The sequence below is a fragment of the Mus pahari genome, chromosome 11 (assembly GCF_900095145.1).
Source record: "Mus pahari chromosome 11, PAHARI_EIJ_v1.1, whole genome shotgun sequence".
NCBI classification, from domain to species: Eukaryota; Metazoa; Chordata; class Mammalia; order Rodentia; family Muridae; genus Mus; species Mus pahari.
This window is the reverse complement of record NC_034600.1, coordinates 32,522,382-32,546,448: the sequence shown is the minus strand read 5'-3', so window position 1 is coordinate 32,546,448 and position 24,067 is coordinate 32,522,382. Positions and strand designations below refer to the sequence as shown.

At 45.1% G+C, this 24,067-nt stretch overlaps 1 protein-coding gene across 2 annotated transcripts in view; it reads left to right on the top strand.

Moving 5' to 3' along the window:
- Positions 1 to 24,067, top strand: part of Pik3r1 (phosphoinositide-3-kinase regulatory subunit 1) — an 84,740-nt gene that overhangs the window by 43,880 nt on the left and 16,793 nt on the right. For both annotated transcript variants that reach the window (XM_021208273.2, XM_029544114.1), the window contains exons 3-7: positions 12,692 to 12,784; positions 13,607 to 13,681; positions 19,524 to 19,655; positions 20,439 to 20,640; positions 20,827 to 20,906. In XM_021208273.2, coding sequence (XP_021063932.1) covers positions 12,692 to 12,784; positions 13,607 to 13,681; positions 19,524 to 19,655; positions 20,439 to 20,640; positions 20,827 to 20,906 — 582 coding nt within the window. The remainder of the gene's footprint in view (positions 1 to 12,691; positions 12,785 to 13,606; positions 13,682 to 19,523; positions 19,656 to 20,438; positions 20,641 to 20,826; positions 20,907 to 24,067) is intronic.

The window sequence follows — 24,067 nt, the reverse complement described above, 5'->3', positions numbered from 1 at the left end:
TCCCAGTGTGAAGTCCACACACGGTGGCTGTGTCATGAATTCTGTGTGATTTGATCTAAGGTCTGGCTTTTTCTCTTCCAGAGTGAATGGTCAGTTGGGAAAGGAGAGAACTGTGCCCAAGCTGCTCTCACACACCCTCTTGTGGTTTTTAAGAGTGAGGAGGGATGCGTGTCCAGTCGCTATGATGGGGCCTGCTCCCATTGGATAGCCAGCAATCAGATGTGCTATGCATTAGGTGGACTCTCTTAGGAAGAGAAGACTATGTTCTGTAAAGGCCAGACCAGGCAAGGAGCGGTTCTCACTTCCTGAGTCCGTTCTCTGGCCCCAGAACCACTTCTAATGTTGCCATCTGGCTCTCGACAGTCTGTTTTTGAAGTACTTAGTACATGGGGAGTCCCTTGAATTGAATGCTGGTTCTGGCTGGTTCGGGTGTGTGAGACTGAACAAATCCTTTATCTGGGTCACACTGGTCTGCCCACCTCCTCATAGAGATGGGATGATGACAGAGCCCTCCTCATGGTGTTGTGGACAATTGTATTTGGAAATTTCAGTACCCCCACTCAAGTCCAGAACATAGCACATATTAAATCACCATCATGTTGGCCACAGCGACTGTCACCTTTGTATCCACAGTTCTGATGCTCCGGGCTTAGTGCATTGTTTCTGATCTTGTGTGGATTGGGATTATTTTTCCATGGCCACATTTTAAAGAACATAGTTTTCTGAAGAATTAAATGACAAATGGTAACTAACACACACACACACACACACACACACACACACACACACACACACACCAGAATAACTTAGAAAGCCCTGGGACCTGGGGAGCAGAGTGGGCTCCTCAGAGCAAGCCACCTTTCCCTGTCCTGTCGTTGACTGACTGAAGTAGTTCACAGGCAGATTTGTCTCTCTACCCTTTCTCTCAGAGTCCTATAGTGCTGTGCATGCATTGCTCAGAAATTCAAAGCCATCAAAGGAGGTTACTTCCACAGATGACTTAGAAGTGTGGACTAAGGACTGGAGAGAGAAGCACTCCTGGAGCCTTAACCTCTGCTGTGCCAAGCACTCGTGGGTACAGGGGGTAGGGGGCTTGGTGCTCACTCCCAGCCTCCCAGTCTCTTTCCCAGGCTCCTGTGATGGCTCCCAGAAGTGGCCTGAATGTGTAGCGTGGTTTCCACTGTGCCCTTTCCTCCCTCACTAACTGGCTTCTTGCTATTCACAGTTCCACGGTCTTCCTTCCCCACCACATCGGAACACACAGAGGCTCCTGCAGCCACAGGCTCTGATTTGTAGCTGTCCCGGGCTTTGAGATTCATGTAAGACCACGTGACCCGTTGTCTTCCGTGAGGTCCACCTTCAGAGGTCGCTGGAGCTCTTCAGTCCCTTTATTCTAGCAGAGTGAAAATTAATACTTAATTTGCAAAGCCGGCTTTAAGCCCCACACCTTAGGTTCAGGAGGATGGGTCATTGTAACCAGATGATGTGTCAGTGACTGCTATCACCCTCTCTTTCTCACTTTCTAATGTTTCGCACACACTTTTGAAGGAACCTGTGCGTGCTGATGCCAGCTGTCCCTACCTCACGTGATTGCCAGGGTTTCGGTAGAATGGCAGCAGAGAACACTTTTTTATTTTATTATTTGGATTGGATATTTTCTTTATTTACATTTCAGATGTTTTCCCCTTTCCAGGTCTCCCCTTAGGAAACCCTCCTATCCCATCCCCCCTCCTCCTGTCTCTATGAAGGTGCTCCCCTACCCACCCACTCTCGACCTCCCACTCTGGCATTCCCCTACACTGGGGCATTGAACACCCTCCGTCCCAAGGGCTGCTCCTCCCACTGATGTCCAACCAGGCCATCCTCTACCACATATGCAGCCAGAGCCATGGGTCCCTCCATGTGTACTCTTTGGTTGGTGGTCCAGTTCCCAGGAGCTTCAGGGGTCTGGCCTGTTGACACTGTTGCTTCCTCCATGGGGCGGCAAACCCCCTCAGCTCCTTCAGTCCCTTCTCCCCCTCCTCCATCAGGGAGGGGACCCCCCCCCCAAGCTCAGTCCAACCAACCATTGGCTGCTAAATCCACCTGAAAGGTGTAAATTTAATACTTTCATATTTAGCTATGTTTTCTCTCTCCTCCCTCAACACCCCTAGAGTTTAAGAACTAGAAGCAGTTTAATATGGCTGGTCTTATTAATCCTATTAATCTTTGATCATTTCTCTCAGCTGCACAAGCACTAGCATCCAGATACTGGATATTTAGTTCAAAGTTACCTGGCTCTCACTGCCCACAGAGAAACCAGGAACAGGTCAAGCACATTCGTCCTCTTTGGATTTTTTCCCCCCTTTTTCTTTTCTAGATACAGTGACGGTTGTGCCTAGAAGAGGACCTAATCATACAAAACATAAAACTCACAGAGAGGCCACGGCTGCTTTTTAACCCCTTTCTGGTTTTTCTAAGTGGCTTCAATGAGCATGTCTTTACAAGGCTGTTGCAAAAGCGACCAACAGGCGGAGCCCTAATGCAGTCTTGCAATGATTTCTTTTAACTTCTCCCCTTTAACAAAGTTGCCCAAGCGCCATTGGAGCCAATTGAAAACATCTGTTGTTTTATTTATAGCTACAATTTCTAAGAAGCATATTCTATAGCGGTTGAAAAAGGAGTTGACAGCTCATAATTCATAAAGTTACTGGGGCTAATCTGATAGAACAAAATGTACAAACCTCCTTCCCATGGTGCAGGCGCTGTCACTTCCTGTTCAGCCCTACAAAGAAGTGGTGGCTGGGGTGGGGGTGGGGGTGGGGAGGGGACCACAGAAAGGGTCCTCTCTGAGATGCTAATGGCAGAAGAGAGCACCCCACAGCGAGGGCACTGCCTTCCCCTCTGACACAGCACGCTCTGCCAGACCGAGTCACTGGTACTTTTTCCATTAACAACATCCCAGGTATTTCCATTTAGAGAAAATCAGCATTTTCCCACCATTCCCACTTTGCAGCCAGGAAGTTTCAGCTGCGTCCTGTCTGCAGGACGCCTCGCTTCCACTAGGAGCTAAAGGTGTTGATTAAAAAGCCTGAGTGGTACCTCCCATCTGGGCGGCAGGCTTATTTTACACCTTTTCATTCAGCAATTTGCTCCTTTATAGTGAGTTGCCTACTTCATGTCCCCCCCCCCCCGCCGCCAGACCTTTAAGCAATTATTACGACACACGCACGCCTCAAATGTCATCTCCCTGTTTGTTAGCTTATTCTGAGAATCTTTGGCGGAACAAGGTCAGATGCAATCAATATATACTTAATATTTTGCTACAGTTCTGCAGTGCTTCCTGGTAGTTAAGGAAAAAAAAAGATTAGCCTGACGTAAAGGACTCGCCATAGCTTAGTGCTATTTCCAGCTGGAGGTGCTGTTAAGAGACGGTACTGATACAGTCCATCTTGCTTCAGTGGGCCCATTTAACATTCTTAAAGCCAAGGTCACTTCTTTAGTGAAGAGGTGGGTAAGTTTGTGTTCATTTATTTGATGAACATGGTGTCTTTTGATAGAGGAAAATGTGTTCGCCCACCAGAATTAATCACCTGGAACAGAAGAAGTAAAGACATATTGCATGATTTCTTTCAAACCATGATCCTTCACGCCATTAAGGCTGTGTTTACCTTTATCTCAAGATCGTTTGCCTTTATTCTGTGGGGGTAGCATAGCTTTCTGCTTGTGTGTGTGTGTGTGTGTGTGTGTGTGTGTGTTTAATTAAGGTGTTTTGTTAACGAATAACTGACTGTTACAACCTCAGTTTCTCGTGTATTTCTCGAATTTTATCGGGAATTTCCCATTCAATATTTTTGAGTCATTCATCTCCCTTGCCCATTCCATATGCAAGTCATCTTTCTCTTGTTCTCCCTCCTCTGATATTCTAGTCACCATATATTTTGTTGTGCTTATTTATTTTTACACGTATGGGTGTTTTGTGTGGGTGCCGCCTGCGTGTCCTGCCTTCAGAAGCCACAAGTTGTCACTGGATCTCCTGGGACTGGAGTTAGCCCTTGTGAACTGCTGTTCAGGTACTGGCAATCGACCCTGAGTCCTTTGGAAGAGCAGCTAACGCTCATACCCACCAAGCCACCTCTTCAGTGCCCAGGTCTTTACTGGACCTTTCTTCTACCTGATGACTCACAGAGAGCCCTTCATAGTTTGCCAAATATGATAAGTTGGCCAGTTATTTTTAGCTGAATAAACCCAGTGACATTCCTGAGGAAGAATGTGCTTAGTTTAGCCTTATGAGGAAAATATTTAATAAATGCTGTCCCAAAAATATTTAGCCTGGCTGAGTGGGCTGGCAGGGGCTCAGGCCTGATAAAGGAGAAGTGATGGTAAGAAGCTGGCCCACCAATCCCAGGCCAACTTGAACAAACATGCTTCTTGTCACCAAGGCCCGTACATGTTGCCAGGATCATTTATATCAATCTCATGCACAGCTTTTTGCAGCCTCTGTTCTTGGCTGGGTAACCTCCAGAGTGCCAAGTGAGCCTCCCAAGAAAGCAAGCTGGATTCATTCAAGTCAGTTTGCCACTTAACTGCTGTACTAACTTTGGACAAATCATGTCGCTATTTTAAATCTTCCTTTTCCTCATCTGTAAAATGGGGATAATTATACGTCCTCCCAAGTCTCTTAGGGGTCTGAGAGTGAAAGTCAAGGGGCTTCTCACCTGTAGTCATGGTAACTGGGCTCCACTGCTTCTCCAATGCCCCATTTCCACAGTCTCTCCAAACCACACATCCAAACTAAGGAGTCTTGCCCTTGGCCAGAACTTACCTCGGGACCTCAGTCAAGTTGTGACTCTAGAGATGCACCAAACAACAAGGGTCTCTGCCCCTAATATCTGTTGGTGTGACATTAGATAGGATATCAGACTTAATCACTGAGACAGGGAGACCTTACACTTAGTACACAACCCAAGTTAAGGTGTTCTGCTGAGTTCCACTGTAAAGCCAACCTTTGAAGCCAAGCGCAGCCAGGCAACAGCTATCAGTATCCTGGCTCCTGGCATCCTGCTCTCTGTATCGCAGGAACACTCATCCTCGAGTCTTGCTCCTTGAAAGTTGTGGTCTGAGATCTCGCAGCATGGGTATCAACCCCTCGCTCAGCTGGGATTATTGATATATACCTGAAACCTTGTACAGCAGCCCTCAGCATCACTGTCAGGAGCATTCTTACCCACAGAGGTGTTTTCTAAACAGTTTGCTACTGACTTCCTAGACAAAGGAAGTTTGTTTGTTTGGTTGGTTGGTTGTTTCTTTCCACTTTAGGTGTGGTTCCTGATACATGAGCACAGGTTACCATAGAACCTTAGTAAGTTCTGGTAACTTGGTAAGGACCTGGTGAGGATCTCTTCCTGGCTTCCATAAGGCCTCCTTCCACAGATCCTCCTCTTGAAAGGGCGAAAACACTGATCTCATTATGAAGGACTTCCCTCCCCCAATACACACACACACACACACATACACACCTCATTTAAGGGGCAGAGGGTGTTACCTCAAAGGACTTCAACATATGAATTATGGGAAACACAATACAGTCCATGGCAACTAATTCACATCCCTTACCTTGAAATGTACCAAAAAAAAAAAATTACAGATAACATTTATGACAAAATATTAATTGTAGGGTCTAGGTGGAGTATAGCCAGGCATTCAAGTTTTCAGTATACTTTTAAATGTCAGAGAAAAGTCATGGCTGACGAGGATGGGGTTTGGTGGTTCTTGGTTGCCTCTGATGTCCATCCAGCCTTTCTTAAAACTCAGCATTGCTCAGTTTGCTGCTTTGGCAGTTTCTCTTTCTCAAGTTCTGTCCTCCGTTGGCCAGCATTTGCTTCTGCCTGGGCATTGGGTTTGCCAGCCTAGATCAGACATCTTCCTGGCCTCTGGGGTCGCCATGTTAACTTTCCAATTCCTTCCATTTCCTCTCATCGCATCTGGGGCTTCTCAAACTCCACCTATGATCTGGCTTCACTGTAGCATTTGTAACATATTTTCATAAGTTTGATGGTGAGGTTTAGTATCCAATGTATATAGGAGAGATGTGAACATTGCGGCCAGCCCTCGCTCACCTTGTTCTGCAAGGTGTCCCTATTTCCATCTGCTATGAACAGGGGTGCCCACTGCTCCACTGTGTGTACCCCTGATTACCTGTACAGTGTGAGAATGGAGGGGAATACATCTACTGTCTAACTTGGGGTCAGGAGATAGCCCCAAGTGGATGCCGCTGTTGAGGTGGCTTTTCTTGAACCCACCAGTACTTGGCCATTGCCTGATGGGATTGAGGATCACATGTCTCCTGTGTAACATGACACGTTTACTGCAGTTACCGCTGAAATTTGGGAACCTTGAAATTTTGGGAAACATCATAGGAAACATTTTCAAAACCAGTCGGACTGACGCCGAGAAGACTGGCCCATGCTAAGCACATGCACACTACTTAGGAGCTTATGCCATGGACCAAGTGGCTTAATTTCTCAACATCTGTTTCCGTGTCTTTACATCAAGAATAATAAAGACAATACATCTTTGAGCTGGTATGAAAAAAAAAAAAAAAAAAAAAGAGCATACATGTTAAATGGTGTGGGGTCATGGCTCCTAGCTGGTGTCATTAACTGTCCTTCCTTCATGCATTGAACAAAGAGCCAAGTGCCACCATCAGAACCTGTGTGAAATGTGATATTTTTTTCTCTCTCTCCCCAGTCCCACCTCCCCATTCTTTCTTTTATGGGTCATCTAAGTCATGCTTCAAATGAAATCTTTCTAAGCCAACAGGCCAAAAGACCAACTTCCTTATAAATCATTGGCCTTTGAAATCCCTTGGACTCAACTATAAATTATTTTCTTGGTAGGAAATGGGGGTGGGGGGGAGAAGCTCTCTCTCTCTTCCCTATTTACCTCCTGCTCAGCATTTTAATTTGCTGTGCACTGTAAGTTGTCATCTTTGCATCAGATTCCAATTTAGGTGATAAAGATCACAATTAATTAGCTTGCCCGTCAAAGATTAAGTTGTAACCTTGCCCTTCCGTATTCTGAAGTCACTTTATGGCTTTAGTAGAGGCCGTCAGAGGCAAAGCTGTGCGCCTGCTGATACTTCCTAAGACCTCTGCCTGCTGTTTGTTTCTGAGGCCAACCTAAAAGCCAGTCTAGAAACAAGATTAAGTGGACAGAGACTCCTATTCTCTTCTGACTCGTGGAGCAAAAGACAGATGAGGCGGGGGGGGGGGGTGAACTTGGAGATGTTGAGAGCTAAGGAGTGTAGGATATCTGCAAGGACTTTCAGGTGTCGGTTCAAATCTGTTAGCCGCTTGAAAATGTCAGTGTTACTAGTTACATCTGAAAACAGTGGTTACGCCTACAGATTTACCTTCACATCAACTCCCACATTTCACTGCCCGTCCTTCCGTCTTCATTCTCCAAAGCAAAACCTAGTTCGCTTGTGGAAGCTTAATTGAATTTATTACACAATCATTCCAACTTAGCTTATCCTTCAGATTCAGAGACTTGAAGTCAAATAACTTACAGATTAGTGTTATGGTCCTCATTGGGAGACAGTATGATAAGTTCAAAACAGTATAACCTTTGAGTTGACTTCTGAGAAGATACTGAGTATTATTTATAGAGTGAGAAGCAAAACGTTAGTAACTATTCTGTCAGATACGCTTCAGGCTCCCCTCCTTAAAGAAGTATTGAGAAGACTGACCTAATATTATAGAGAGTCAACTCAACTTTTGTCATCATGAATGAATATTGAAAAAAAATCTTTGAATGGGGCGTGGGAGATGGCCCAGTAGTTAAGAGTACTGGCTGCTCTTGTAGAGGACCCACACGCAGTTCCTGGCACCCACGTGGCTGCTACAACTATCAGTAACTACAGTTCTAGGGGGTTCAGTACCCTCTTCTGGCCTCCTTGGGCACATGGGGCACATGTGGTTCAAGTAGAGCCATGCAGACAGACACTAATATGTGTAAAAATGAAACCTTTTAAATCTATTAATCATTCTGGGACTAATGACCGTCTTTCTACACCCTGGGTACTTTGTCCACTAACTCATATAATTACTCCCATTTTACAGATGAAAAACCTCAGGCCTAAATCAATTAACTTGTCCAAGGTTACTGTTCTTAAGTGGTACCCCAAGGATGGAAACCCATGTCTCTTTGTGCTTTTAATCATGTCAGCGCTACTGATGAAACCAGTGTGTACCAAAATGAACAAACCCATGGTTTATTTTTTTTTTTTTAACTTTGTTTTTGACTTTTAGTCTTAACTGTCTTGCCCAAAGAGCGCACCAGCTTTTGATGTGGCTTGCAGCCCGCAGAGCTTAAGAAGTTTGAAGTCCAGGGTATTAGCTGTTATAGGTAGACAGTATGAACGTGCTTACAGCGTTTGTTTAAGAAAAGAATTGGGGTTGCTTTGATTTGTGTCCACTATTTTTTTTTTTTCTCTTTTGAAATCACTAGAGAAGATCGGTCCAGACAGAAAGAAAGCTTGGATTCAGCAAGTCAGTGGACACTTTAACATCTTGAGTTAATATCGATCCCCATTTGCATATATCCTTTCTTTCCTGTGTATTCCATGTTAGATTTTGAGTGGGAACGAGCAGTTTTTCACACACTTCCAAGCCGCTTCCATTAGGAATGAAATACTTGGCTTGGGCAGTCTTCTGCGTTTTGATGTTTCCGCTTAAACTTTCCACTCGCTCCTGCCAGGCACTAACTTTAAAATGTCTTTTTTCTTTTCTTTTAATTTATTTATTTATTTATTTATTTTTTTGAATGGAGAACGCCTCCAAAAGCTGCAGCTGTGTGTTGGTTTCATCTTGCACTTGGTAGCGCTGGCACCACTCAGAGCCACAGAATGCTCCTATCTCCCACACACCTCTGGTGCCCAGGAGTGTTGAGGCTTGCCCGCTTCAGTAGTCTGGGAAGGGCTTCAGGTTGGAGAGAGGTTCTCTTCTGTTCTGTGATTGGCTGTCACCAGGGCCTGCAGAAAGAGCAAACAGAACATGCAGCCTCCGACGTAGCATGAGTAATTTCTTCTATGACCTGGGGCTCCTGGTTCACCGGAGTTCTTGTAAGTGTGGAAGGCTAGTCTAGGCTACCTTTCCTTAGCAATTAGACACACGTAGGTTAGACTCCCTCTTCTCAGACCTTTTGACTCTTCTTCCTTTGTTTTCTTCTTTCTTTCTTTCTTTCTTTCTTTCTCTTTCTTTCTTTCTTTTCTGTCTTTCTTTCTTTCTTTCTTTCTTTCTTTCTTTCTTTCTTTCTTTCTTTCTTTCTTTCTCTTTTTTTTCCTTGCACAACGTTGACTTTTTCCGATGAAAAATGATTTGGCTAAGTGAGAAACTGGGCTTGGGTGTGTCAGGAAACCTACAGACGCTTCCAGATGCTGAGGAAGGAGGATTGCAGCTCTGCAGCCCTTAGACAAGGCAGTACGGCAAGCTTCCCGGCCCCCAAGTGCATTCTGATTCAGGTCCAGACTATCTGGAGAATCGCATCGAATGGAATGTAGATGTAAAATGGGGATGTTCAGGCTGCTACTTTGGGGTTTGCTTGGCAGCCCCAACCTGTATATTCTGTAGGGTTTTTTTTTTTTTAATTATTATTATGAAATGATTGTTGGTACCATTATGTTTTCTTAGAGTTTGATTTCATGGACTATCAGGGAACAGCTAGCCTGTTAGTCATCCCCAGCTACTTCCTGCTGGAATCGCTTATGATGGAATCTACGGACAGAAATATAGGTCTTACATATGTATTGAATGGAATTAGAGACTAGTTGGGCTTAGAATTGTTGTAAGAAAGTAACACTTGCTTTAGAGTACTGTTTAGAATTCCAGTGGTGAGCCCATTGTCTAAAGTGAGTGATCGGGAACTGCCATAGCATCCGAGATTGAACATTTCTGAGAGGAAGCAAGCCGAGTGAGAGACCTTCTACGTAGGACATCCCAGAATTGTTGTTGTTTTCATTGTCTTACCTTGTAAAGTTTGCCCTGTCAAGTTCCCATTGTGCAATCCTGATCAGCTGTCGTGAGTCATGCCTTTACTCAATCTAGCTTCTTCGGTAGTAAAAAAAAAAATCAGCTGGGCATCCCCTTGATATGGCACAAAAAAGGAGAACCCTTCCTTCTCCTCTGTGTGCACAGTGCTTTGAAAAGGCCAGTGTTCTCACAGATATCTGGTGGTCACCACAGTGGCTTTCAGAGACCTCATCTAGCAGTAGTCTAGTGAGATGGAGACACTCTATAGCTCAGGATATTGATTTTTGTTATTGTTTGGTTTTTTTTTTTTTTTCAGCTGAAGTAGGGGGAGATAGAAACCTCCTGTGTGCGCAGCACTTGCCCAGCCAGCAACTGTTGGATGCATATTTCAATAATAGTTACATGAAAATTTTAATTATCATTTAATTTAGTTTTCATATTTGCCCGTGGAAATGATCGAGTTGATAAGATTTTGGAAAGAGATAAACTTTATTAAGCAATTCCGATCTCTGTGCCAGTGGGGTTGTTTTTTTTTTTTTTCCCAATGAAAAATGCTTATGTTACATGTGAAGGGAGAGGACTTGAGGGTTAGTTATGTGAGTGCAGTATGGGTATGTGTCTCAACTACTTACCCTTGGGTTTGGGATTTGGGGCTGTGCTGAGGCTTGTTAGCAGAAAGACCCTGTACTGAATCCTGATGGGTACCTCTTCTCCTTAGCTTCAGTTTCTTCTGTACATATGTATGTGGACAGGATGACCTTCATTTTGTTCCATGTAGAAGGGAAGGTATTTGTGGGAGAGGATACTGCTGTGAGCTGACACTCTGAAGCCAAGGGAAGTGGTTTATAGTTTATCAAAGGAAATGAAATGGTTTGCCCTTTACAGCTGTTGCTGCTGGTGTGTCAGTGTGTGTGTGTGTGTGTGTGTGTGTGTGTGTGTGTGTGTGTGCGCTTTGCATGTTTGCTTTCTTCTAGCCAAGGTCTTGCTGTTAGGAGATAGCCCAGGCTGTCTCTTACCTTGTGACCTTACAGTTGTAGCTTCCCAAGTGCTGGGTTGCAGTCCCGCACTGCCATTATCAGTGCTGATCCTTAGTACTTAACAATGGGTTTAGTTAGAAATTTTCTTAACATCATACACATCTTATAATATTTGTAGCACTGAAACCTAATTATGACCATTTAGTGTTTCTAGGAGTATATGAACTGTCTGTTCTAGCTAATTATAAACACCTGAACTTATGCATTAATGACAGACAAGATACTCCAGAAGATGTTGTCATTAAGATTCACAACCTATATTTTGGAGTTTGAGAAATTTAAGGTGAAATGTTTAGCTCCCTCTTCTGGCATAGTTTTGAAAACTTTTACTTCAACCATCCCCACCCCCTTTTGGAATAAGAACATGGTTCATCACTGTAACTTTGTCACAGAGAGTCATTTGAGGTTGTCATCCCATTTGATTGTTTTGTATTGTTGCCATTGGTAAAATATACACATAACATATGAAGACGCAGCATATCACAGTACTTGGTTAAGAGCATTTGTTGCTCTTACAGAGGATCCAGGTTTAGTTCCCTGCACCCACATCTGTAACTCCAGTTCCAGGGAATCTAATGCATTGTCTTTCCTCAAAAGTACCAGGCACACAAGTGGTGCATATACATCATATACATAAATGCCAGCAGAACACTCATACACATAATAGGAAATGCATCTTAAAACTATTTGAAGTATCTCATTTCCTACACACACACACACACACACACACACACACACACGTGTGTGTGTGTGTGTGTGTGCATGCATATGCAAGCAAAGGTTTTTGACATTTACACAGGGGCTTACTTAGTTGTTGGGTGGCCAGTGGTCATTTGTGTTGGCTTGCATTGATACCTTGGCATTGATAGAACTTGGTGCAAGGGCACAAAAGAATACCAAGCTACTAGGAATTCAGATATATCAGTTATGGACCATGGTAACAGCCTATCTCAAGATTTTATCTAGTTCTTGCCTACCTGAGCAACAGTTCTTTCATAATAACATAGAAGCCAGGCTTGCTTTCAGAGTCTCTGGACTCCCCTGGTTGTGTTCAGGACGTGGGGCTGAAGCATCATCTCTTTATTCTCCCTGAACATGCAAGCTCCAGTCTAGCCTGGGGCTCCTCCACCTAGGCCCAGTCTGTACTCTGAGGTGCCCTAACATAGGGCAGTCTGTCCTAGGACAGATGCCCCAGAAGGGAAAACATCAGAAGCCCGTTGTTAGGGGATTCTGGGTTTTTTTGTTTGTTTGTTTGTTTTGTTTTTGGTTTTTGTTTTTCGAGACAGGGTTTCTCTGTGTAGCCCTGGCTGTCCTGGAACTCACTCTGTAGTCCAGGCTAGCCTCGAACTCAGAAATTCGCCTGGCTCTGCCTCCTAAGTGCTGGGATTAAAGGCGTGCGCCACTACACCCGGCATGATTCTGGGATTCTTGATGAGCATTCAGAGAGTTCTCTCTGGAAGGAAACAACAGATATGTCTCTGGGACCCCAGCAGTGTGCAGCCTGGCGTAGGGATCCCTTTAGGAGACTCTAGTTTCCTATGGTTAGGAGTAATTGAATTACTTGTATTTAAATATTCTTCATTGTGGTAGAATGCACTTGACTGCTTTGCATGAAATCTAATGCTGGGAATGTCTCTCTTTCAGCGTTGACCCTTCCTGATCTGGCTGAGCAATTTGCCCCTCCTGATGTTGCCCCGCCTCTCCTTATAAAGCTCCTGGAAGCCATTGAGAAGAAAGGTAACCAGACTTCTTACAGGTTTTATTTCATGACTGTTATAATTTATAAGTATCTCTGGGCTACTCGTTATATGACCGTCTTACTAAGTGCTGTGGATAGAGGCTATGTTGTACATGTACTAGTTGTATGGGGACTCTGTACTGGGAAGAAATCCTGGCTAATAATTTCTAACTCTAGATCGGTGAGTAGTTCTCAACCTTCTTAATGCTGAGACCCTTTAATTCAGTTGTAGTGAAATCCAACCATAAAATTATTTTCATGTTGGGCGTGGTGGCGCATGCCTTTAATCCCAGCACTTGGGAGGCAGAGGCAGGCGGATTTCTGAGTTCGAGGCCAGCCTGGTCTACAGAGTGAGTTCCAGGACAGCCAGGGCTATACAGAGAAACCATGTCTAGAAAAACCAAAAAAAAAAAAAAAATTATTTTCATTGCCTCTTCATGACTGTAGTCTTGCTTGTGTTATGAACCATATTGTAAATATCTGTGTCTTCCTATGGCCTTAGGCAACACCCACCAAAGGGGTCATGATCTTCAGGTTGAGAACTGCTGTTCAAAAACTAATGTGTGCTTACTATGTGGGAGCTATTCAATTCGTTATAATTTAATAAAGATGATTATTAAGATCCTGCTCTTTAATAGTCCACTGGATTTGCCAAAATTATTGACATACCAGATAAATTAATTGTTGAGGTTGGCTTCCGAGAATATTTAGTACACATCTAGAATAGATACCGGATGGAAATTGGAATGTCCCTCTGGCAGCAGGCTCACAGGTTCTCCTGAGAGCTGTGTTTTGCATACACAGTCTGTTTTGTGTCCTAGGACTGGAATGTTCAACTCTATACAGAGCACAGAGCTCCAGCAGCCCTGCAGAATTACGACAGCTTCTTGATTGTGGTGAGTGTCATGGGACTGTTATAAATGAGAATAAAGTTTCTGTTTCTGATGATGTACCTCACCCCCATTCATACAGCACTGTAAATCTCAAAGGGATTTTCAACTCACATGTAGGAGTTCCTTCTGCCCCCATGATAGTAGCCTATACACCTTGGCCATAGGTCTTCTGAGTTGGGAATGGAATATAAGCGCTCATCCCTTTCCACACACACAAGCCCCTGGGGTTGAGCAGGAATTGCAGAAACAGTCTTTTTGGCATTTGCCTAACTCTGTGTCTCTGTCATTGTCCCTGAGCCTTGCTTGTCAGTCACATCTCATTCATTTGGGTCAGCCAAAAAGATTTAAGTCTGTGTCATTTAAGGAATGTCTCCTGGTGTCCTCTGACCCTGTCCTGTCTCTCTTTTCCTCCCACCTGGCTTGCTGGTTGTCTTGCTCACCAGCTTACTTTTTCACACCTTGTACACATCGAGAAACATGGCATTGGATGCTTTCTTCGGTAATGTACCCATAACCCTGCTCCCTGCAGAGAGAAAGTATCAGGTTAGCGTTGAATATCCCTACTGTGTGCTGGATTTCAGGATGACTAACATGTCGTTGAACGTGGAGTTGGGAGAAATCGAGAACATTCGGGCTCCTGAACCAGCACCAGCCGAGCCAGCTCCAACACACCATTACTTAAGAGACACCAATTCATTCTGCCAAATGGTGGCTTCACGTGGTTTCCTCTCTCCTTTTCCATACAGGGTAAAGTGGTACAACTTACCCCAGCTGACTCTTCTTGTGCCAGCTTCTCTCTCTCTCAAGTCCTTTTATCCCGTCACAGTATTCTGTCCCTTTCTGTTTCTTTCTTGTAGCTTTCTGCCACAAACTTGGGTATCATTTACCCAAGTTTTATATCTTTAAATGAAAGAGTTGCAATTGCTGCTGTTCTTATTCTGAGCAAGGTTCCGACCAAACTATGCAGGCCCGGGGATGCCCACCTGACCCTCACAAGGTAACCCTTTGAAGAGAGAAGCACCTTCAGGATGAGGCAACTCAGGGGATTTCTACACAAGGTGTTTCTTCGAGGGAAGAACTAGACTAGACGCTTGTCAGTGCTTGCTTTCACCTGAAGCAAGCCCGACCAAGGGTCGGAACTCGGGTCTCTCGGGTGCCTTGAACTCAGCTGAGCACGCACAGGGAGAGCAGCATTGCTTTTGTGTGTGCCCCATGCTCTTACCAACCGGGTCACTGGGAGCTGACGGGCAGAAGCCTTACCAGGGTATTAAGGAAACGCTGAATTTTGCTCTCTGCCAATTAAAATAGAGTTACATGTTTTGGTTACCAAAAAGGGGTTTGTGGGGGGGGGGGGAATGAAATTGAACACATGCTAAAAGTCACAGGAAACGTAAAGACACCAGAAACTAATGAAACTATGAAAAGTTGTGGTTAAGGTTTTAATGTTACCAATACAGAAAAAAACGATCCGGGTTAGCTTTGGAAAAAGTTTTTGCTTTTTTTTTTTTTTCACACCACTCATGAGATGGCGTAAACCACCAAGATTCACTCACGTCAATCATGTATTTTGACAGGTAGCTTTCCTTCCCCATTGACATCAAAACCCACATGTAGAACACTAGTACACTTTCCTAGCAGAAAAAAAAGAGCAAACCTTATCGAAACTTGGGAGCACATCCGCCAGAGTGTCTCCGGGTGGTGGCCCTTTCAGTCCATCAAGTTATTAGAGTGTCCGCGGAGAGCTTCCGTCCCACCTGACAGACGCTGGCTTTCAAGTACCCGTGTAAATGTGCAGTGCCAGCCAGCCAGAGGTGGGCAGCAGCCTGCTTTTCCTTGTCCTTTTACAGCATCTCATGTTAACTTGATGTTGCTGCTAGTCACTCTGTCTCCAGCAACAAAAGCCCAGATTAAGCAAATTCCTTTCACAGGATTTGGTGGTAAATTGGCAAAGCTGTGATCTATATCCAGATTATATTCTTCTGGTTGCCCCTGCCTTCCACTCAACTTCCTCATTTTACCCTAAAACAAGTTTTGTTGTTGTTGTTGTTGTTGTTGTTGTTGTTGTTGTCTTACTTGAGTTTTAATGGTCTAAATTTTCTCCTGACACCTTTTGGTTACTCTTAACTCAAGTATGGCTTCCTAAACCTGGCGCTCTGACTGTGTTCCGCCGATCAAGAGTGGAAGAATGTCACGTTCACTGCAGGGTATTTAGCCACATCCCCAGCCTTACCCACCAGGTGCCAGTAGCAGCCACCCCCAGTCACGACAGTCAAGAACAGTCTCCAAATAGTGCCAGACTCTTCCTACTCTACCCCCACGCCCTGGGAACCACTAAACCAGATAGAGATCAACCCGTGGCTGGCTGGGGGTTGGGGGGAGGAGGGACTTCCCCAGGGAACTAGAGTAGTGAAGCATTGAAGGAACTGGTTACCCATCAGTAGTTTGGTGAGAAGTGAAGCGAGGGACCACTGCCTCTTAGTTGTGGGTAGCTAAGAGCTGCCTGGTGGTATTAATTCAGAAGAGGAACCATATATTGCACATGTCAGAAAACCCAGGGCATGGGAGAAGTCACTTCACAAAAAAATAATAAATAAAACAAAGTGTAGTCTGTTGTCAACTCCCATGGATTTATATACATGGGGAGTCTATCCCAAGACTTGTGTGGTGTAATTTCATTCAAACACTGTGAAGACTCCATGGACCGAGCCTCCTAGATCTTTTTTTTTTTTTTTTTTTTGGTTTTTTGAGACAGGGTTTCTCTGTATAGCCCTGGCTGTCCTGGAACTCACTTTGTAGACCGGGCTGGCCTCGAACTCAGAAATCCACCTGCCTCTGCCCTTCAAGTGCTGGGATTAAAGGCGTGCGCCATCATGCCTGGCTCCTAGATTCTTAAGAAAGTCTAGGAAGTGAACGCCTGCCCCAGGGCTCCAGACCTGAACTGTTTGCCACAGCTCCCGTGTTGGCTGCTGAGCAAGGCCGGACGGGCAGGGGAGAGGCGCACTCTGTCCTTGACCTTGAGGCTCCCTAAGTGTGACGTGAGCCACATAAAACATACAAACTGCTTGCCAGGTGTCCTGGTGAAGGTATTGCTCATCAGCCCCCCCACTAAGGGGATGATGCCTGAGAGAGGAGCACGGGACTGGAACACCTTGAAGTCTATACACATCTCCTAATGGTGCTGCATACATTTTTTTTCAGGATGAGCAAGTTTAGAGATACCCATTTTCAAGGCAGAGAGACCTGAGGCGTACAAGGGCCACATCTAGAGGAGCCAGAAACCTCCGGTGCTCGTGTAATCTTAATTGGCATTACATCATTTCACAAATAATTGCTCAGTTTCAGGCTAGACCCTTTATTGCAAAGGCTCAGCATGGCCTGTGCACCCTTGTTAGGATGTGCTGGGTTGTCTGGTTAGCTCTCTAGGGTATTTCAGTTATCCTCTTAGGTCTTAACCTTTTACAATTTTTCCATGACCTGGCCTATGTACATTTATAACAAGGCTGTGGTGTCAGGGTCACGGCCATCTGGCTACTTAGTGGGACAAGGTTTGTTTAATGGAATGACAGACTTTCTGTACCTCAGCCTCACCCCAGATTCCCATAGCTTCTCAGTTTGTGGGTCACTTCCCATAAAAGGATGGGTAACCTCATGTGGTGGTCATAGAGAAGTTGGCAACAATAAAGGTTTCTGAGCTAAGACTTAAGTCGAAAATCAGACACGTACCATTCTAAGACGTTTTTTGGCCAGGTTTACCCACGCGTCACACTTCACTGTCGCTAGCCTTAGTCCTGAACATACAACATTCATGCTTCTCACTGTGTATGCATTCCATGTTGTCAGGCCACATAGACCTCAGCTCAGATTCAACACTATTGTATGTTATGGCTTATCTACACAGAGATTCCTGCTCCGTAGAAACAGTGTGAGGGAAATATGGAAGGCTTTGACGTGAATTTTCCATCCTCAATGTGTCTATCTTTAGGATGTTTGTAGACATTTACAGACACACACATACACATATGTACACATACACAAATATTAGTATGTCTTGAATTCTATAAACATGTTTGGTTGTGAAAATTGATCTTTGAGTTTCATTTTTTTTTAAAGTTAAATAAATTTTGGGTTGGAATCATTAGGAAAGAATTTCTAGAAATATTTGGAATGGCTCTTGATGTATAATTCCGTCATTTTGTATCATGGATTTATGCAAAGCGACGTAGAAGCATCTTAAAGTGACTCCTATATTTCTCATCTCCCAAACACTGCCTGAACCAGCTACACACTGGGTTATATCTTGATATTATCTTGTTCCATATGTCTCCCTGGCAGCAGAACCCCCAGTGCCGTAGTGAAGGCAAGAGAATGAGTAATGTCAGGTCCTCTTCCTGAGCACACTGTTCCCCAGATAATGTCCCATTGTCCAACGCCTCTCTCGTATGGATGTCCTGGATCCTTCCTTCTTGCTCTCAGTGCCCTTGCTTTCTATTGGCCCTCATTTCTTTTTCCCATCCCAAGCACTGAACTGTGCACACCTCACATGTACAGAAAAGTACTTTTGGTTACTGTTACCCCTGTGCCGAATGGCTTGACCGCCTTCCCAGCTGATGGATTTATCGGGGACATTGGCTCCTCTTCTCTTTCTTCCCAGCTAGTTTAATGCTCACTGGTTAGAAAGGAGCATCCTGAGGGGAGGCATTCTGAGCCTGTTCAGATTGCTCAATAGGTTAATCTAGAAATGGTTTGCTTTCCTGAGACTACTCCAATTGTTCTGTAGGTAATCTGGAGCGTGTTTGCTAAAAGCCTGCCGTATCTAGATGTTCAGTTGACCACTCTGTTAGGGTTAAATTTCATGCGGCATTCATCAGTTAAGATTTGGGAAAACCGGGGCTGGAGAGATGGCTCTGCGGTTAAGAGCACCTACTGCTCTTCCAGAGGTCCTGAGTTCAATTCCCAGCAACCACATGGTGGCTCACAACTTTCTGTAATGGGATCCGATGCCCTCTGCTGGCGTGTGTCTGAAGACAGCTATGGTGTACTCATATAAATAAAATTTAAAAAATCTTAAAAAAAAAAAAAAAGATTTGGGAGAACCTGGGAAGTCTCTTCTTCCTGTTGTGGTTTGAGGAGGCACTGATTGTATGGTTAGCCATTTCCAGGGCAGAGCCTCCTCAGCCAGGGCAGAACCATTCCAGAAAACTGAATAAAATGTATTTCTCACACAGCCTTACAGGCTGGAAATCCAAGATGATGAAGGTTTAGGCCCCGTTGGCTTCCTTTGCAGCTCCTTTTCTTGGCTTCCCAATAGCTGCCTCTCAGTGTGTCTTTCTGAGGCCTTTCCTCTCTTCCCGTAGTCCCTGTGTCTGTGACTTTGTCTTTTTTTTTTATAAAGATGGCAGTTAGTGGACTTAGGGTCCACTCCAACAACCTTGTTTAACCTAATCACCCCTTACAGGATCTCTCTCTAAACCATGTTCTTTATGGAACACTGGGCCTTCGACTTTTAATAAAGGCATGGAGAGGATGCCACCTTAGCAGTGCAGAGTATTAACTGATCAATAACAGTGACATTATTATTATTATTATTATTATTGCCCCAAGAAATATGGGACTAGCATGCATGATAGCTAAAGGCTGATTGTGAGACAGAACTCCGCGAAGAAAAGCTGTTCTGTCCCAAATTCAGGAATGACCCTTTGAAGAAACAGTGGTCAGTGTGCCATGGCTTCTGTTCTCCTGTGTCGCTCTCCCTTCCCTGTGTCTCGTTTAAGCCCCACACTTGGCAAAACTGGCCCAACAGGAAGTCTGAGTGCCTCAACTATGTCTTAAATTGTTTCTCTCCCAGATGCCGCCTCAGTGGACTTGGAGATGATTGACGTACACGTTTTAGCGGATGCTTTCAAACGCTATCTCGCGGACTTGCCAAATCCTGTCATTCCTGTAGCTGTTTACAATGAGATGATGTCTTTAGCCCAAGGTTGGTTCTCTCTTTTCAGACCTCTCAGAATGGATACTGGGATGTAGGCACACTTGGCACTCTAGGAGGTGCCACGGCCCTGGTTAAGTAGGAGGCATTGAGGGGACACTGAACTGCCACCCCAGATCTCCTCCTCTACCACACAGCATCTGATAGAAGACACCCAGATTTGGGTTTGCTCAGAAGCCTGCCCAAGTGTGAAACTGGCTAACTGTTAACTTTTGATCCCTCTGTGCAAGGACCACTGCAGCTGTGCCGGCCACGGCCATCCGAGTCCTAGCACCCGATTCAGAGACCTAGAACTGGAGTGCACGATGGGGAATAGTCTTGCCCTCTTCCCTGAACACCCAGAACAAAATGTATCGAGGGTAGAAGACTCAGCATCAGGAGCCAAGGCTCTGTTCAGTACTTTGGGGACAGGAAATTGTGGTCCGTGACCTTCAAAGTATAACCTGTGCTACTTATCTGATGATCCGAGGAAGTAGCCAATCATGCTTGGTGCTTGCCTGATGGAGGCCAGGCTTCTGAGAGCACACCCAGAACAGTTTGTGGTTTTTTTACAAGAAGAGTTTTCTTGTATTTCATTTGACCCGAGATCTTTACTTTCTCACAATGCATTTCTTACTAAGAAGGACAAATGTCCTTGGTACGTTTCCTGAAGATGTCTGTGTGGGCCTCCTCGTGTAGCTAAGGGAGAGAGAAGAAATGGTCAAAGCGTTGGCTCACCGGCACCTACACCGAGCCTTACTCTGTTTCCTGTTTTGTTTTGTTTTGAACCTGCAGAAGTACAGAGCCCTGAAGACTGCATCCAGCTGTTGAAGAAGCTCATCAGGTCGCCTAGTATATCTCATCAGTGTTGGCTTACGCTTCAGTATTTGCTCAAGCATTTTTTCAAGCTCTCTCAAGCCTCCAGCAAAAACCTTTTGAATGCAAGGGTCCTCTCTGAGATTTTCAGCCCCGTGCTTTTCAGATTTCCAGCCGCCAGGTAAGCGAAGGCTGAAAAGAAGGTTTGGGCGGTACGGGTGAGAGCTGATGAGTGGCCGTAAATGGATGGCGCTCACAGATGCACGTTTTCTGCGGACTTACTTCACACACATCAATAGGACGTAGATGAATGGAAAGAGAATTACTTTTAGAAATGATGGTTCTCACAAAACGCTCTTTGTTGCAGCTCTGATAATACTGAACACCTCATAAAAGCGATAGAGATTTTAATCTCAACAGAATGGAATGAGAGACAGCCAGCACCAGGTAAGGCTCTGCAACATTTGACATTCACTTCCGGCTCAGCTTTTTTGGACCTTGAAATCGGTGGTTTCTAACTCCTCGCAATTAACACAGATATCTGGTATAACTGCAATCCAGAGTAATATGCTAATTTATGGTTTGTGGGAAAATAACAGTGGTGGGATTTGTGAAATGTCAGATGTCGGGTTTTGCAGGTTTTAAGCTATCTTGGTTTTACTTTTTTATTTTATCTTTTTATTTAATTTACTAGCTTGATACAAGGCCTCACCATGTAGTCCAGGCTGGCCTTGAACTCTCTTTGTAGCAGAGGTTAGCCTTGACCTCAAGATTCCTCCCTGTCTCCACCTTTTTGTCTTGGATGACTAGAGAGAGCTCCCTGGGCCTTCTGCCACTTAGGCTTCAGGCTGCTGAATACGTTTATGGAGTTTGTTGTTGCTGTTGACATGTTGTTGTTGTTGTTGTTGTTGTTGTTATTTTTCCGAGTCTTACAAAGTAGGGGGATTTATAATTACTATACAATTTAAAGTATTTTGGAGTGTGTGCTTTGGAACTGACTCTACCAAGCAATGTCTGTCAAAATAAACATTTTTGGTAATGCAGGCGGTATGAAAGCCAGTGTTCTGCTGGGGCTGTTTGTTTAGATCAAGCCATATGCCTTTCTGAAAGCAGGTGGGCCTTCAGCTAGCCATTTTAAGTTCAGGAAGTTCCGGAAGCAGAAAGAGCCCGGAACAGGCTTCTCGTTTCGAGAGTTCAAACAACCTGTGATCCAGTAGCAGTTAGCTTACTGGGCTGGCCATTTCGATTGCTTGTCAGCCCTTAGCAGGGGAGCATAGTTGCAGGGCCAAGAGGTAAGTTCTGCTTGTACTCCTTGGTGCCAAGCTTTTCAATGAAGTACCCTGCTTCTACTATTTGTGATGGGTAACTCAGGAAGATTAGCACCGCTGTGTAAGCAGCCAGTGGGTCAGAGCATCTTACCGTGCTTTTCTGTCTTGTCATTGCAACGCCATCTGTGGCTCTTTGCATCTGGATGAGACAGCTGGAGAGGGGCCAGGGCTTGGGCTCAAAACATATGGATGAGCACCCAGAATGCAGGACCTGGGAGGAGGTTCTGTGGACCGGCCTAAAATATGATACCTAGAGATGATAGATGAATGGTCTATTCCAAAAGTTCCAAACCACAGCAGACAGTATTTAACAGGGGTGCCCAGAGTTATAGAGAGTGCATCGAGGAACCTCAGCCTAGCCTGGGATTTGAGGCCAAGGGCATCACCGCATATGACCCTGAGTTTACTAGGTAATGGATTCAGGAGCACTGGGTTATCCTTGGGAGCTGCTTTTGACCTTAACGGGGAAGAAAGAGTGTGGAGGCATGGATGTGGCTGTGAGCCATAGAGATTGCCTACCCTGAGACTAACCACACAGGCAAGGAAGGAAGAGGGGCACCAAGCATAGTCAGGCCCTAAGCCAAAGGGCTGAGCTGCAACTGTTCACTTCCTCCTGCTTGCCTTCGGCTGCTTGTTGGAGAGGAGGCACAGCTGAGCTTTGTGTACCCCGAAGGACTTGGGATGGTGCGGGGTGGTGGGTGATGGGGTGGGATGGGGGAAATCCGAGGAGCCGCCGGTCATCATGTTCTTCTTAATGACACTCTCTGGCTTCACTGGGGAATATACATGGAAGCCCAAAGCCAGATAGGACTTTTACAAATGAATTGATTACTGAGGGCTTATTTGTCTGGGGAAGGGGGAGTTCGCCACTGTAGTTTAATATAAATGGATTAAATGTCTTTTGTAAGGCTGACTTATAAAAGTAAGCATAGATCGTCAGTATCCATTTTCATACTGGGGCTGATACACAGAAGAGGGCTACGGTGCCCTGCATAGACGGTGGTGTACTAATTTCAAAGGAGGATTAGTTCCGTCAGCTCTGCTGAGGAATGACGGACGATTTGAATGGACTGGATTGTCCCAGTCCTTGTGCGGCCTCTTCAAAAAGAGAGGGAGAGGGGAGAGAAGAGAAAAAGAATTAAATCCAAGTAATTCTTAAGCCCTATGTGAGCCATTTTCACATTGTGCGGTATTTCTCAGCCACGCGGAGCACTATATAGGCCCCGTGGGACCAAATGGATGCTTCAGTGTCTCTCACCTGTGAAAACATTTCACTCTGCACCTACAAGAGGGTAAAAGAAGGCGCCTCTCCATCCAGAATCACCTTTGGGCTCTAGGATAGCTCCAGTGCAGTGATTGGTGGGGCACCACCCCCAGGCAAGGGTTGGGGTGTGTGTGACCCCAGTGGGAATGCAATGCATTCCCAGAGGCGCCCCGTCGCCGGCCCAGCACGCAAGAGTCCCTGAGGGCTTTGGGAGGTCACCTCCAGCACATCTCAAATGAATGCTCATAAACCAGTCATTTATAGAAACTGCTGCTCTGAACAGAAAGGAGTCAGGAGTCGTTGAAGGATCCTTGAAGTGGGGGACTACAAGGAAGTGTTTGCGGCAGGGCAGATTGGCATCTTCTCTGGGCCGTTACCAGGTAGTACTTGGAATGATAAGGCTGCCGTCTGAGGCACAAATACCAACTTAAATAAGGCCTGCTAAGACACAGTGTCTAAATCCTAGCTGGGAGTGTACTTCTCCCAAGGGAAACAGCTTTTGAGGTGCTGTTGGTGACTTTTTAGGGTAATCGGATAAGTAGAGAAGTTCCTGGAAGATGGACGAGGGCCTTGAAAAGGGCCTTGAAAAGCAGATCCATCTTCACTGGAGAAAAGGACAAGAGTCTTTTGATTTGCAGGCAGGTAGCCAATCAAGTTGTGGCAGGCTATGCTCTCTAGGGTGTGTACACTTTCTAGGACATTTGTACATGTCACCATTTCTTAATGTGTTTCTCCAAGCTGGTCCACCAGGCATTGACACAAGGCCACTTTTTAAGTGACAGTGTTATAAGGCATCACTGGGACGACGCTGAGGAGACAGGGCTGAGAGGTTCCCTCTGTGCTGCCCGACCAGTGTATGCCACACCTGGATCTGCCCAGAAGTTACCTTTGAGCCCAGTCTATCCCATCTGTGCCCACGTTGCTGGATCCATTACGAATCATGGGCCTGTTTTCAGTGTCTAGTGGGAAGGCCTTCTGAAGTTCTCAGAATGTACTGAGCTAACAAGGAGAGAGAG